A 16,446-nucleotide genomic window follows, 5' to 3' on the forward strand; every position below is an offset into this window, starting at 1 on the left:
AGTAAAGTTCCTAGATCAACTATGCTGTTAGGGCATAGAGAATCACAGCTCTCAAAGTCCTCTAAAAGGGTTTTCTCTGTAAAAGAAAATACTGAAATCCATAAATTCTGGACTCATTTAATTAGTGTTTAATAAGCTATAAATAATGAATAGCTTTTGGGGGATTAAAAATGAAAACAAATATTTGAATACCGTACTTCTCTACATGGCTCCAGCTCTGAGTAGTGCAGTGTGCTTGTATACTGTGTATTGTGTGTGCTGAATGGATGGCTATGAAGGGATTATTTATAGCAGAACAACAGCTCAAGCCCCTAGCCTACCTATTCTGTTCTGTGACCACTGTGTTGTGTGGGGTTGTATCAGCACTGTAGTCGGCTCCACAGGATATCCTGCATTCCCTTCACCATAATACGGCCTCATTGTACCATCTCTCTCCCCTGCTTCAGTCTGCCCCAGCACCAATCACAGACAGACCCAGTAACACAGAGAGACCCAATAGCACAGACAGACTCAGTAGCACAGACAGATGACCCAGTAACACAGACAGTCAGTAGCACAGACAGACCCAGTAGCATAGACAGACCTAGTAGCACAGACAGACCCAGTAGCATAGACAGACCCAGTAACACAGACAGACCCAGAAGCACAGACAGACCTAGTAGCACAGACAGACCCAGTAGCACAGACAGACCCAGTAGCACAGACAGACCCAGTAGCACAGACAGACCTAGTAACACAGATAGGCCCAGTAGCACAGACAGACCTAGTAGCACAGACAGGCCTAGTAGCACAGACAGACCTAGTAGCACAGACAGGCCTAGTAGCACAGACAGACCCAGTAACACAGACAAACCTAGTAACACAGACAGACATACCTAGTAACACAGACACACCTAGTAGCACAGACAGACCTAGTAACACAGACAGACAGACCTAGTTACACAGACAGACTCAGTAGCACAGACAGACCGAATAGTACCGATAGACCCAGTAGCACAGACAGACCCAGTAGCACACAGACCCAGTAGCACAGACAGACCTAGTAACACAGACAGACCTAGTAGCACAGACAGACCTAGTAACACAGACAGACCCAGTTGCACAGACAGACCCAGTTGCACAGACAGACCTAGTAACACAGACAGACCTAGTAGCACAGACAGACTTAGTAGCTTTGAGAGACTAGTCAAGGACCATATCACCTCCACCCTACCTGACACCCTAGACCCACTCCAATTTGCTTACCGCCCAAATAGGTCCACAGACGATGCAATCTCAACCACACTGCACACTGCCCTAACCCATCTGGACAAGAGGAATACCTATGTGAGAATGCTGTTCATCGACTACAGCTCGGCATTCAACACCATAGTACCCTCCAAGCTCGTCATCAAGCTCGAGACCCTGGGTCTCGACCCCGCCCTGTGCAACTGGGTACTGGACTTCCTGACGGGTCGCCCCCAGGTGGTGAGGGTAGGCAACAACATCTCCTCCCCGCTGATCCTCAACACTGGGGCCCCACAAGGTTGCGTTCTGAGCCCTCTCCTGTACTCCCTGTTCACCCACGACTGCGTGGCCACGCACGCCTCCAACTCAATCATCAAGTTTGCGGACGACACAACAGTGGTAGGCTTGATTACCAACAACGATGAGACGGCCTACAGGGAGGAGGTGAGGGCCCTCGGAGTGTGGTGTCAGGAAAACAACCTCACACTCAACGTCAACAAAACTAAGGAGATGATTGTGGACTTCAGGAAACAGCAGAGGGAACACCCCCCTATCCACATCGATGGAACAGTAGTGGAGAGGGTAGCAAGTTTTAAGTTCCTCGGCATACACATCACAGACAAACTGAATTGGTCCACTCACACAGACAGCATCGTGAAGAAGGCGCAGCAGCGCCTCTTCAACCTCAGGAGGCTGAAGAAATTCGGCTTGTCACCAAAAGCACTCACAAACTTCTACAGATGCACAATCGAGAGCATCCTGGCGGGCTGTATCACCGCCTGGTATGGCAACTGCACCGCCCTCAACCGTAAGGCTCTCCAGAGGGTAGTGAGGTCTGCACAACGCATCACCGGGGGCAAACTACCTGCCCTCCAGGACACCTACACCACCCGATGTCACAGGAAGGCCATAAAGATCATCAAGGACATCAACCACCCGAGCCACTGCCTGTTCACCCCGCTATCATCCAGAAGGCGAGGTCAGTACAGGTGCATCAAAGCTGGGACCGAGAGACTGAAAAACAGCTTCTATCTCAAGGCCATCAGACTGTTAAACAGCCACCACTAACACTGAGTGGCTGCTGCCAACACACTGACACTGACTCAACTCCAGCCACTTTAATAATGGGAATTGATGGGAAATGATGTAAATATATCACTAGCCACTTTAAACAATGCTACCTTATATAAATGTTACTTACCCTACATTATTCATCTCATATGCATACGTATATACTGTACTCTATATCATCGACGGTATCCTTATGTAATACATGTATCACTAGCCACTTTATACTATACTATGCCACTTTGTTTACATACTCATCTCATTTGTACATACTGTACCCGATACCATCTACTGTACCTTGCCTATGCTGCTCTGTACCATCACTCATTCATATATCCTTATGTACATATTCTTTATCCCCTTACACTGTGTACAAGACAGTAGTTTTGGAATTGTTAGTTAGATTACTTGTTATTACTGCATTGTCGGAACTAGAAGCACAAGCATTTCGCTACACTCGCATTAACATCTGCTAACCATGTGTATGTGACAAATAAAATTTGATTTGATTTGATTTGATTAGCACAGACAGACCTAGTAGCACAGACAGACCTAGTAGCACAGACAGACCTAGTAGCACAGACAAACCTAGTAACACAGACAAACCTAGTAACACAGATAGACCCAGTATCACAGACAGACCCAGTAGCAGCCGAGGCAACGACAACTAGACGTCGTTCAAGCCATCTCTTTGCAAAAAACGAATGTTTTAATTCTTATAATTATAGAACATTGGAAATAACACACATCTGTCAAGCAAAAAATGGAAAGAGGAAAGTGAATCATCGTAGTAGTTAAACTGAGGATGGTTCCCCTCACATGACTGCTGTTGGTAATTACACTGAGGATCTGCTGTTCTAGCCACATTAATCACATGGGAATTCTAATTTAGTTGGTCTAATCAATTAAACACTCTGGCATTGTTTGCAGGATTTGGAGTGGATACATAAACACTGCTAGGCTTTATTGAATTAATTTTCATTCCTTATGCAGTAATAAGAGAGCGTGAATAAGTAAGGACTATCTATTATTCCATCCAGGCTCCTGAGGTGACCTTTCTCCAGTTAGCTGTAATTCACCTGTACAGTCCATCCGACTGGGGTATTTCATCACCATCAACATCAATGTCAACTGCCTCCATCTTGCATAGTGAATAAATCAAAATAATGTATACATTAGAAGTCCATGAATGTCATACTGAGCTGTTGACTCAACTTGAAACCTATCTTCGTAAATGGTATTGTTGCCGGAGTGACGTAATGATTCACAGGACCTGGTCACACAGAGAGTGTGTCATCAGTTTTAGCATGGCACTACTCCACTCCCTGTGACACACTGCCTAAGCCTTCTCCTTGAATCACTTCCAGGAAGTTGATATTAAAGCCCTTGTTTTATGAGTGCCCAATGTAGCTTGGCGTGGCATTACATCTCAAGACGTTTGTCAAGATGTTTTACACCCGTCATCAACACTAGGGACGGGTGACACGAGTTGGGATACAATGTGTTGGGGCCCGTAGAAGGGAGGTTCTGTGAAGAGGAAGGATCTGCAGAGCAGAGGAGAACCAGACTTCTTTCTCAGGGAGCCTGTCTATCCGTCCGACTTCTTTGTAAATATCCTTTGCTATTCTGATGTTATTGTTTTTAAATATGGGATTTAACCTGTATGTATTGTGATTGCTGCAAAATGAATTGCATCATTGAACACATTGAGGTTTTCTGAATCTGAACGTGATGGAGGAAGGAGGGAGGGGGGAGGATGTGACAGGCATCACTAGTGCCCTGCACATGATGTACACTAAACTCCCCATCAGGACTGCTGGCCTACCTGATAGAGTTCCAGTGTATTGCGAGGACAAACAGTAGCATTCCCTGAGCATGCATTTGGCTCAGACGAGGTGCATAATCTGTTCAGTACGGCATAGCTAGTTTAGAGGGCATCCCACATTTTTTTGGAAAGGATCAACCACTTTAATGCAGTTTTTGTCTGTGTAAATAGATTGTTCACCGCTTCAGAGCAGAGCAGGAGGTGTTCTCATTGTGTGTGGGAACTGGAAGGCTTGCTTCGTTGGTGGTGGTGGTGGTTCTCTGGGCTAATGACAAACCACTTGTCTCACCAAGCCTATCTTGGATGGGCTGGTGAAATGCATGATGGGTCCTATGCGGAGTGCTCACGTGGCTAAGGCTGGTAGATTACCTCTCTGGTTGTGTCTAGTGACATCAGATGTTCAAATCACTGTTTCACGCGCCGTTTCACACCCAAAACGTAGAAATCTGCAGAAATAGAGAGCTTGTCACACACTGCACCATTAAATGAAAGCAATGCATGAATAGATTTTCAAAATGAAAACAACACTGCAATGGCTGTGCTGCTCTGCAGACTTAGATATTCTAATCTAATTGTTCATTCATATGGCACTGACATACTGCAGGGGGTGTGCCGTCTGGTCTGCTGGGGCATGAGGAACATGCAAACATGTACACCACATCATGCATCTACACACATGAGTCTACTTCCTCCAAGGATCTCCACAGTGTGAGAGAGAGAGAGAGAGAGAGAGGGAGAGAGAGAGAGAGAGAGCACAAGAGAATAGCGAGAGAGAGCAGGAGAAAGAGAGCAGGAGAGAGAGCGGGTGAGAGAGAGAGAGCACAAGAGAATAGCGAGAGAGAGCAGGAGAGAGAGTGAGAGAGCAGTAGAGAGAGCAGGTGAGAGAGCAGTAGAGAGAGAGTGAGAGAGCAGGAGACAGAGTAGGAGAACGAGTGAGAGAGCAGGAGGGTGAGAGAGCAGGAGAGAGAGAGAGAGAGAGAGAGCAAGCGAGCGATATTTTGCCCTGTAGAGCTTGCGTTCCTCATAGTGTGTTGAGTAAAGAGCCAGGCTAGAACAATGGTCCAGAGATCTGTCATTTTCACCAGCAGGACTTCACTACTGCTGACTGAGTGATTAGCATACGAGACTAAATGCCTTTTCCCAGTTCCCTTTACTACTGTACACGGCTCCTTGGAGACCATATATACCCCGCTATGACTGAAATATTAATGGACTTCACTCCCCCATGCAATTAACCCATGATGGGTAGGTTCACGTCCCGCCTCCTTACAATCTGGGTCACATCGTTAGTAGTTGTAGCAGCACCTCAAGATCCTCCCCCTGTTAACTCTGCCTTACAACTCACTGTTATGTAATCCTCCTGCACTGTAGATTCCTCTGTCATGTTAGAGAACCCTTTTTGGTTCCAGGGAGAACGCTTTCTGGTTCCATGTAGAACCCTCTATGGAAATGGTACTACATGGAACCAAAAAGGGTTCTTCAAAGGGTTTTCCTATGGGGACAGCCCCAAAAAACTTTTAGGTTCTAGATAGAAAAAAAAGGTGTATTCTGGCAAGGAAAGTATCAGAGCGGGCAGAGACAGAGGTGCAAGTCTGATCTCCATCATAGAGAAGCATTAAGATTCTGCTTTATTGAAATGGCGGAAGAGGAGACACAGCGCTAGGGTGTGTTGTAACATTATCAAGTGTGGGAAAAAAGTACAGTGAGTTCTCACTGATATCCTTTACTTACCCCTGTCCTTTCTCTCCCCCAGATCAAGTTTGACAGTGACGGTGTGTGTGTGTCCTTTCTCTCCCCCAGATAAAGTTTGACAGTGACGGTGTGTGTGTGTGCTGTGAACTGCAACACCAGAGCTCCAGCTGCAACAACCTAGGAGAGACGCTCAAACTGAACCCACTGAGCGACTGCGACACCATACGCCAACACCTCAAGGTGGGTGAAAGTGTGAGAGTGTGTGTGTGTGCGTGTGCATGTGTGTGACTAGACAGGTATGTGTATGTTACACCATTTCTTCTTTGATGTGTACTCTATAGCCTTGTTCTAAGGAAAGGATTCCCATTATGTTATGTCGTCCATATAACTTGATCCTCCGAACTTCTTCAAGCTGAAATATTCTCCTACTCTGTACTGGTGTACCTCGGTGTAATGAATAACAAGTCATGGGAGCTTAGCTGATACATAGACAATGTAAAACACAAGTGGAAACTTATAGGCTCAGATGAGTAGAACAGGAAACTGAGAATGGCAACCGCATTTGTCTTCTAATCCACACATAGCTCTTAGTCATATTAATTGCATGGTCTGTCAGCTTGGCTTTGCCAGTTCGCTCAGTTCATGATCTCTGGAGATGATATAAACTGAAAAGCCTTCTGTCGGCATGGTGATCTATATGCAGCTGCATCTTTATTGGATTACAGTGTTCCAATGCTTTCATTTCATGCCACTGATTGATTATAAGACATTGATAACTAAATAAAAGTCCCTTTAAAATGAAGCATGGGTATGAAAGAGGAAAGATCCAACCCTGTTAGTCATCATGATCATAGACCATTAAAAAGATGTCAGAATGGACACTATAAAACTGTATTATGTGCTAAGGAAGTCAGACCGGGTGAGTTATGTCAGATGTCACATAAAGCAATGGCCATCATGGCTCTCCATTATCCTCTGTCTAGATATTAATATTAAGTAATACTGCTGCTGTCTGCCTCGAAACGTCCCTCCAATACACAGCATAGATTAAAAATAATTGAACTTTACAAGTCAGTTACATGCATAGAATGTGTGTCACCACTTTGGCGTATCAATGTAGTTCACAGTTAACTACCCATTTCAAACCAGAACGTGTAAAAACCAAAATAGGTTCATGTCCCAATAGATATTGTAATACTTATACTCCAGAGGTATTGGTTTCATTCACAGTGCTTCAAATCACGTTCCTCTTCCTGAATTTGAACCTGTCATTGCCTAAAGCCATGAGTAATGAGTGTGGAACGAGGATTCAGTTAATGTGTGGGTTCCTGAGTGAAGGCGGGGTGTGTAACCTTGGCAGTGGAGCTCCTGACCCCAGCCTGACCCCAGCCTGGCTCCAGGTACGCAGGCAGGGCTGTTGTGTTCAGGGAGGTTCAACTCTGTATGAACACCTTATTAACAGCTTCCTTCAAGGTATTATTAGAGTTGGTATCCTGGCATGATTTACCATGTCAATATGCAAATGTTAGTCGCCAGGGATAACACACACAAGTAATATTTCTTCTCACATCTGCGAGGCAGATGTATACAACAAAGCTACAACACAAATGTGCTGTCTGTGTTTTAGGATCGCCCAAAACCCATGAAAATGGAACAATAATATTTAGTTGTATTTTTTGTTTATAAAGATATGATTTACAGTGTGTTGCCATAGCCCAAATGTGTGTGTTCAGACATATATTTCCTGCATTGTGGCTGGTTTTCCTAATTTTCCTTGGTAGGAAAAGGCAGAGCTTTAATTACAAGATAAGTTGTGTACAGTGTTTTCACCTGTACATTTTTCAATGATTCTCAATCCAATAATATACAGGAAATACGGGGGCGCAGTGGTCTAAGGCAATGCATCGACCCGGGTTCGTTCCCAGGCTGTGTCACAACCAGCCGTGACCGGGAGTCCCATAGGGCGGCGCACAATTGGCCCAGCTTCGTCCGGGTTAGGGGAAGGTTTGGCCGGGAGGACTTTACTTGACTCATCGCGCTCTAGTGACTCCTTGTGGAGGGCCGGGCGCCTGCAGGCTGACCTCGGTCGTCAGTTGAATGGCGTTTCCTCCGACACATTGGTGCGACTGGCTTTTGGGTTAAGCTGGCGGGTGTTAAGGAGTGCGGTTTGGCGGGTCATGTTTCAGAGGACGCATGACTCGACCTTTGCCTCTCCCGGGCCATTTGGGGAGTTGCAGCGATGATTATCACAAAATTGGAGAGAAAAAGGGGATAAAATACAAAACACAAAAAAATTATAATAATACAGGAAATGTACGTATGTAGCACTTAGAAACACTTACAAGTCATTATATTCAATATAGCCCATGACTCATGAAGGGTATTTTTTATTCTTTGCTTTATGAATGTACGATTTAATGTAAATGTATAAGCTATGCACACTTCTCTTTCTTCACAAAGCAACAGCATGATTTCGCACAGCAACAAAACAGCAATAACATTCTACCAGAAACTCATTGGGGTTTTCAAAACTTGAATTCCAATCTATACTTTTTATTTCACATTCTGCTTTTGATGAGACTGGATAATGACATGTACAGTACATATTCAATGCCTAGATCTCAGTGTATTTTTCTCTCTCTCTTTGAAATGGTAAGTGAAGCTCAAGAATTATTCATTTGGCATCCTCTTCTCTCTATTCCTTTCCCCGGAGTGAGCCATTGAACTCACCATGGATGCCAGTTTGTTTGGTAGATTGGATGCACAAGGTGATGCAACACTGCAAAGAGAACTGAATAATGAAATAGGCTACGCTGAATGAGGACATGGTTCTCCTGTGACTCCCAGTATCTGGATTGGGGTTGTGTGACTAGCAAGGCATGGAACAGGAACGTATCCCAAAAAGATGAGGAGAAGTCAGCTGTGTCAACACCTCAAACAAGATATAATGCAAAGGAAAATAAACAAAATGTCTCCTCTTTGAAAATAGTTACTATGTATGTTTATACTGAAGTACCAATGTCCATGTATTATTCACCTCTCCAAGTACACAGGAACATCTCTGCCAAGCTAGCACTTTGTTCCCAAGTGTCAAATAAAGGGACTGAATCAGAACTAATAACATGATCCTGTATGCGTGTTAGGGTTTGATCATATTAGGCTAGACAGGGAAGTGATAGGACATAGTTGAAGGCCAGAAGTGACAGATCTGCCTCTTGTTTGACTTAAAGGTCTGTCTACTCTGCTTGTCAAATCTCTCTCCAAAGCTACAATGACACTATGCCATACTGTGGTATGTACAGTGAATATCACTAGGAAATAATACTGTGTTCCAAACAAACATTGTTCATCCATAATAGCTCTCTATTGTCTGTTTGAAAATGTAAACATAGTATTTAGAATGAGAGTAAAATACCATGGCAATTTGTGGTGCTCACTGTGGTTAGCTCAAACTGTGCATTTCTCCCTATTCAGTATCCACATGATCAGAATGCCTGAAGATCGCTATTAGAAAAAGCAATGTATGGGTGAGGACATTTACCGGCTTAGAATTTCACCTTGAAGTCTAGCCAAGTAACAAAGAAAAGCAACATGGAATGAAATCAAGAGCCTATTTTCAGGTTGCATGGGGTTCAATTTCACTAGTATGCATATTTATTCTTGCTGAGAATTCAATAAATCATCTTATGTCAGTGCATAACCTTGGAACACAGACACCTCTTCAGGGGGCTATTATCACCTTACCTAGAGACTAGGAAGAGAGATGGTTCCCTCTTGTTCCGTGCTCATTTACAATGGCGCTACTATTGTTAAGCTGCGTTGAAGTACTCCACATACCAACCTTATAGAAGATTGCTTTCGGGACAGGAGTTTTTCTTGACCATGCAACCTGAACAGGAAAACACTGGGCTTTAAGCTTGCAGTCCTATTATATCACACCTCAACAGGAGAAGGCACTGTTCATGGTCTTAGTTGGTTACCATGGTCCATGGTGGTGATGAGATGTCCTATTATATCACACCTCAACAGTAGAAGGCACTGTTCATGGTCTTGGTTGGTTACTATGGTCCGTGGTGCTGATGAGATGTCCTATTATATCACACCTCAACAGTAGAAGGCACTGTTCATGGTCTTGGTTGGTTACCATGGTCCATGGTGCGGATGAGATGTCCTATTATATCACAACTCAACAGTAGAAGGCACTGTTCATGGTCTTGGTTGGTTACCATGGTCCATGGTGCGGATGAGACGTTCTAATTGACAGTATTTCTGTAAGGCCCCTCCTCATTCCTCTCCTGTCAGTCTCCAGAGAGGCAGGCATTACCTTTAAGCTACCTGCTCATCACACCATGTGTTTCTCAAAGGGACTGACTGAGAAAGGATCTGTTTCACAGACTCGGGACCTCACCTGCCAAATGTAGGCTGCATCTGTGAAAGGCTGTGTGAGTCTCGAGCTCTCTGAACACCAAGGTTATCAGAGATTTCACCTGTCATATCAATGGGAATCCATTGCTATAACCTCAACTATTTTCAACATCGGTTGCCTCCCAATGGTGAACACATGTCAAAATAAAAAGAGAGCTTGGGTAAATGTCAGACTCACACAATGTTTTTAATAACCAGTGTGGGTGTTTCATTTCTTCTAGACTGTTCCTGTGGTTGTAAGCAATGCTGCTGACGGGTTTCAAAGCAGCCAGTTTGGGCTACATTTAGCTAGTTGTCTGTAAACAGGCTTTTTTGACATGAAGTGTCAGGGCCGGCAGGGATTCATATTGCTTCATTCCCACATGGTTTAATGAGTGGGAGAGGATGGCGCTGCAGGAAATGCAGTGCTGAGCTATGAGGGTGACTTTGTTCCTGGTTGGATCATTCTCAGATTTAAGGGGCGATTTTCTGCTGTTATGATGTACTGTATCCTTCCTCTGCAGTTCTCCCCTGCTAGCTAGTCCCTGCTGTGCTGTGTCGCCTTGGTAATGACATCACCATTGTCTGTGTCACCTTCAGTCCCTCTCTCATTCATTTATTCCCTTTATATATTTATCTCCTTTCTTGTGTTCTCATGCTGTAATATTTGCTTACCTTTCCTCACTGTGCCTCAAATGTGACTCCCTCTCCCGCCCCCTTCCCTCTCTCCCGCCCCCTTCCCTCTCTCCCGCCCCCTTCCCTCTCTCCCTCCCCCTTCCCTCTCTCCCTCCCCCTTCCCTCTCTCCCTCTGCCTGGGTCCTGTAGGAGCTCCTGTTTAGTGTGTGCGCCCTGAATGTCATCTCCACCATCGTCTGTGCCCTGGCCACTGCCATGTGCTGCATGCAGATGGTCTCCACTGATGTGCTACAGATCGTAAGTAGTGTGACAGAGAACACAATGGACACTTGGTCTCTGACTCTGTCTGACCTGGACTCAATGAGACTGATCTATAGCCTTATGGAGAGCAGCTCTGAACCATCATGAAAGGTAAACACACTTGGCCTTCTAATGCTGGCTTCATAATTCTCCTCCTCAGATGGCGGTAGTAGAATCAGTAGTATTGTAATACCATACAGATTTTGAATAAATTGTCTTTAGTCTGACCAGATTTAAATATATATATATATATATATATATATATATATATATATATATATTTCACCTTTATTTAACCAGGTAGGGTAGTTGAGAACAAGTTGTCATTTACAACTGCGACCTGGCCAAGATAAAGCAAAGCAGTGCAACACAAACAACAACACCGAGTTACACATGGAATAAACAAACACACAGTCAATAACACAATAGAAAACGTCTATATACAGTGTGTGCAAATGAGGTCGGATAAGGGAGGTAAGGCAATAAATAGGCCATAGTGGCGAAATAATTACAATATAGCAATTAAACACTGGAGTGATAGATGTGCAGAAGATGAGTGTGCAAGTAGAGATACTGGGGTACAAAGGAGCAAAATAAATAAAATAAATAACAGTATGGGGATGAGTTAGTTGGATGGGCTATTTACAGATGGGCTATGTACATGTGCAGTGATCTGTGAGCTGCTCAGACAGCTGGTGCTTAAAGTTAGTGAGGGAGATATGAGTCTCCAGCGTCAGTGATTTTTGCAGTTCGTTCCAGTCATTGGCAGCAGAGAACTGGAAGGAAAGGAGGCCACAAGAGGTGTTGGCTTTGGGGATAACCAGTGAAATATACCTGCTGGAGCGCGTGCTACAGGTGGGTGCTGCTACGGTGACCAGTGAGCTGAGATAAGGTATGGCTTTACTAAGCAAAGACTTATAGATGACCTGGAGCAAGTGGGTTTGGCGACGAATATGTAGCGAGGGCCAGCCAACGAGAGCATACAGGTCGCAGTGGTGGGTAGTATATGGGGCTTTGGTGACAAAATGGATGGCACTGTGATAGACAGTTGGAGGTTATTTTGTAAATGACATCGCCAAAGTCAAGGATCGGTAGGATAGTCAGTTTTACGAGGGTATGTTTGGCAGCATGAGTGAAGGAGGCTTTGATAATGCTTAGATAATGTCTACACACATCACGAAGAGCACCCATCCCAAAGCAATCCAGAACCTCCACATCACTCTAAAAACCACAGAGGATTTGAAGAAACCAATTAAAGGGGAAATAATGATTCTTCTCCCTCGCTGTAGTTGGTAATATGTTCACCTTAAAAGGCATGCTGTCCTTAAAACGACCCTTCGCATTACAAGGGAAACAATGACTGTGCCCTAAACCTAAATGCTTTGCTGTCATCAGGGAAATCAATGTGGCGGGGTGCTCCCTTTGTCCTTCAGAGCAATGCTCTCAGCCCATTTAGAATGACTTTCCCAGATGATTGGTGGGCCGTAGTGCCCTCATAGACACCATTAAAACATAGCGATACCAGCGAAGTTTGCCTGCACCCCTTTAAAATCTCTGGGATTTTTTTACAGGGGAGAAATAAACTTGCGGGAGCATAAAGTTTTAACATTGTATACGAGAAGGCTTTGTATAGTTTATGAGCTGAGCTGTAAATTGTGTGGCCTCCTGGATGGGTATATGGCAGATAAGCCCTGGGTGGGAGATTGATAGAGCTGAATTACAGTGGGGCAAAAAAGTATTTAGTCAGCCACCAATTGTGCAAGTTCTCCCACTTAAAAAGATGAGAGAGGCCTGTACCTTTCATCATAGGTACACTTCAACTATGACAGACAAAATGAGAGAAAAAAATCCATTGTAGGATTTTGAATGAATTCATTTGCAAATTATGGTGGAAAATAAGTATTTGGTCACCTACAAACAAGCAAGATTTCAGGCTCTCACAGACCTGTAACTTCTTCTTTAAGAGGCTCCTCTGTCCTCCCATCGTTACCTATATTAATGGCACCTGTTTGAACTTGTTATCAGTATAAAAGACACCTGTCCACAACCTCAAACAGTCACACTCCAAACTCCACTATGGCCAAGACCAAAGAGCTGTCAAAGGACACCAGAAACAAAATTGTAGACCTGCACCAGGCTGGGAAGACTAAATCTGCAATAGGTAAGCAGCTTGGTTTGAAGAAATCAACTGTGGGAGCAATTATTAGGAAATGGAAGACATACAAGACCACTGATAATCTCCCTCGATCTGGGGCTCCACACAAGATCTCAACCCATGGGGTCAAAATGATCACAAGAACGGTGAGCAAAAATCCAGAACCACACGGTGGGACCTAGTGAATGACCTACAGAGAGCTGGGACCAAAGTAACAAAGCCTACCATCAGTAACACACTACGCCGCCATGGACTCAAATCCTGCAGTGCCAGTACATGTCCAGGCCTGTCTGAAGTTTGCTAGAGAGCATTTGGATGATCCAGAAGAAGATTGGGAGAATGTCATATGGTCAGATGAAACCAAAATATAACTTTTTGGTAAAAACTCAACTCGTCGTGTTTGGAGGACAAAGAATGCTGAGTTGCATCCAAAGAACACCATACCTACTGTGAAGCATGGGGGTGGAAACATCATGCTTTGGGGCTGTTTTTCTGCAAAGGGACCAGGACGACTGATCCGTGTAAAGGAAAGAATGAATGGGGCCATGTATCGTGAGATTTTGAGTGAAAACCTCCTTCCATCAGCAAGGGCATTGAAGATGAAACGTGGCTGGGTCTTTCAGCATGACAATGATCCCAAACACACCGCCCGGGCAACGAAGGAGTGGCTTCGTAAGAAGCATTTCAAGGTCCTGGAGTGACCTAGCCAGTCTCCAGATCTCTTCGCCATAGAAAATCTTTGAAGGGAGTTGAAAGTCCATGTTGCCCAGCAACAGCCCCAAAACATCACTGCTCTAGAGGAGATCTGCATGGAGGAATGGGCCAAAATACCAGCAACAGTGTGTGAAAACCTTGTGAAGACTTACAGAAAACGTTTGACCTCTGTCATTGCCAACAAAGGGTATATAACAAAGTATTGAGATAAACTTTTGTTATTGACCAAATACTTATTTTCCACCATAATTTGCAAATAAATTCATTAAAAATCCCTTAATGTGATTTTCTGGATTTTTTTTCTCCCATTTTGTCTGTCATAGTTGAAGTGTACCTATGATGAAAATTACAGGCCTCTTTCATATTTTTAAGTGGGAGAACTTGCACAATTGGTGGCTGACTAAATACTTTTTTGCCCCACTGTATATTAGGGAGGCAGGAGTTTGGGGCTGGAGCCGGGGCAGATGCAGGGGCTGGGACTGCCTGGCGCTGATGCAGATGTAGGGGTTAGCAATGGGATTGGTGCAGGGGCTAGAGTGGAGGCTGCCAGTAGAGGATTAGTTTCATCTCAGAGCACAGAGTGGCAATGCAAGACATCACTAGTTGTCCCAGCTACACAGTCACCGCACAGGCACAATGAGCTACAGGACCAGAAGCTTAAGAGCAGGATAATACGTTTGATTTTGCACCTGGTTCAGTTTCTTCATCTTTTGTGGCTAGAAGAAAATGCAAAAACAATACTTTTTGTAACCTAAAATGATACAGATCACAGTCATTTAGGTGGTAAGGGCAAGGTTTTACTATTTACTCAGAATTTCAATGAGAGCTTTTCATGTCTTTGTCCTTGACTGATAATGAATATATCTATGTAAACTTTCTTTGCTCTTCTTGTATGACACATGATTGATGGCAGACACAAAGCAACAGATGGGCACATTTCTCAAAGTCAGATTTGAACTTCAAAGTAGACAAGCTGAACTCCAGTGCGTCCTGAATGGGAACTTCTCAATGGCACGTCGCCGTCTGGTTGGGAGCAGGAGGAATGTGAGACATGCCACTGTTTTAAAAACACAGACCAGGAGAGATTAAACTGGCCTGTACAGCCGTAAGGTCACAGGAGGGTGAATGACAAAGGACCTGTCTCCTCCTATTCCCAGTACACTCACAGAGCCCCTCTCAATCTGGCTTCATTCCCATTTCACAAGGAAAGTTTTCAGCTCCCAGGAACAAAGCTGGCTGCCTACTAAAGCCTGACTGACTCAATGCACAACGTGCTGGCCAGGCCAGGGCATGCTTCCTTCACTTGACACGTATTGATCCAGCCAGCGTTTTTTCCTCCACTGCTCCATTGTGTCTGGCTTTATTAGCCCGGCCATTAACGACTTTGCCATCGATAATGACGCATGCTACTGCATAGTTCCTTTGTCCGAGTATCGAAAAAAATAAACATCATTGTGTCAGATAGATAACCTTTTTCTAGATGCCTTTTTTTTACAGAATGTTGTTGAAATGAACACGTTCAATGGTCCCAGTATAAAGCTGTATAAAGCTCAGAATGAGACAAATAGACGGCGGTTTCCTGTCTCTGAAATAAAAATTGGGTTTGTGTCTCTCTCTATCTGTCTGTCTGTCTGTTTCAGTTCATGCCACACAGAGCACGAGTCCTGAGCGCTGACTGCATGACCCCCCACGGCACCATCCTGCACCAGACCCTTGACTTTGACGAGTTCATCCCACCCATCCCTCCACCACCCTACTACCCCCCAGAGTACACCTGCACCCCGGTGATGGACGGACAGAGGTATCGCAACACAACACAACATCACAACACAACAGAACAAACACAACACAACACCTTGACCCCGGTGATGGGTAAACTGAGGTACTACAGCAAAGCAACACAACACCTGCACTTCAGTGATAGATGTACAGATGTACTGGCTGCAGCACAACACTCTGACCTCCTAACAATCTCCTAACAACCTGGCTAACCAACATAGCAACATGCCTGTTTGAATGAGTGGCTGTAGCATCTCCTTTGGCACCTGTCACACTGGGTTTGATATAATCTTGCGTTGCCATGCCTCCAAAATCATGTTGTTGTCATGCCTGGAGAATTTTGTATTGCAAAGGCGATTTGAACAGTTTCGCAAGATTTTGATTGGCTGTTACATTTCAAGAACCCTCCCCACCCACCTGTAGGGGTTGTGTGTGCAACTGTTTTCCGTCCGGGTAGGACACCTTTTGTAGAGAGTTGTTGCGTTTGCTAGTTTCAAGTGAACGTTTTCAAATGATCAAGTGAGGCTGACAGCCTGCGATTTATATTTGTTAAAATTGAAAGTGGATTATGCTGGTTAAGTGAAATGTCACAACACGTTCTAAACTGCTCTGTCGACAAACACACGTTTTACCTTGTCACCATTCG

The 16,446-nt window shown here is 44.4% G+C and overlaps 1 protein-coding gene across 1 annotated transcript in view; it reads left to right on the forward strand.

Annotated features, from left to right (window-relative positions):
* Positions 1-16,446, forward strand: part of LOC110526321 (protein FAM189A1) — a 146,728-nt gene that overhangs the window by 114,714 nt on the left and 15,568 nt on the right. Inside the window, exons 4-6 of the mRNA XM_036980675.1 lie at positions 5,921-6,052; positions 11,042-11,149; positions 15,662-15,822. Of these exons, the coding sequence (XP_036836570.1) occupies positions 5,921-6,052; positions 11,042-11,149; positions 15,662-15,822 (401 nt within the window). The remainder of the gene's footprint in view (positions 1-5,920; positions 6,053-11,041; positions 11,150-15,661; positions 15,823-16,446) is intronic.

The sequence above is a fragment of the Oncorhynchus mykiss genome, chromosome 6, assembly GCF_013265735.2.
Source record: "Oncorhynchus mykiss isolate Arlee chromosome 6, USDA_OmykA_1.1, whole genome shotgun sequence".
Classification (NCBI taxonomy): Eukaryota; Metazoa; Chordata; class Actinopteri; order Salmoniformes; family Salmonidae; genus Oncorhynchus; species Oncorhynchus mykiss.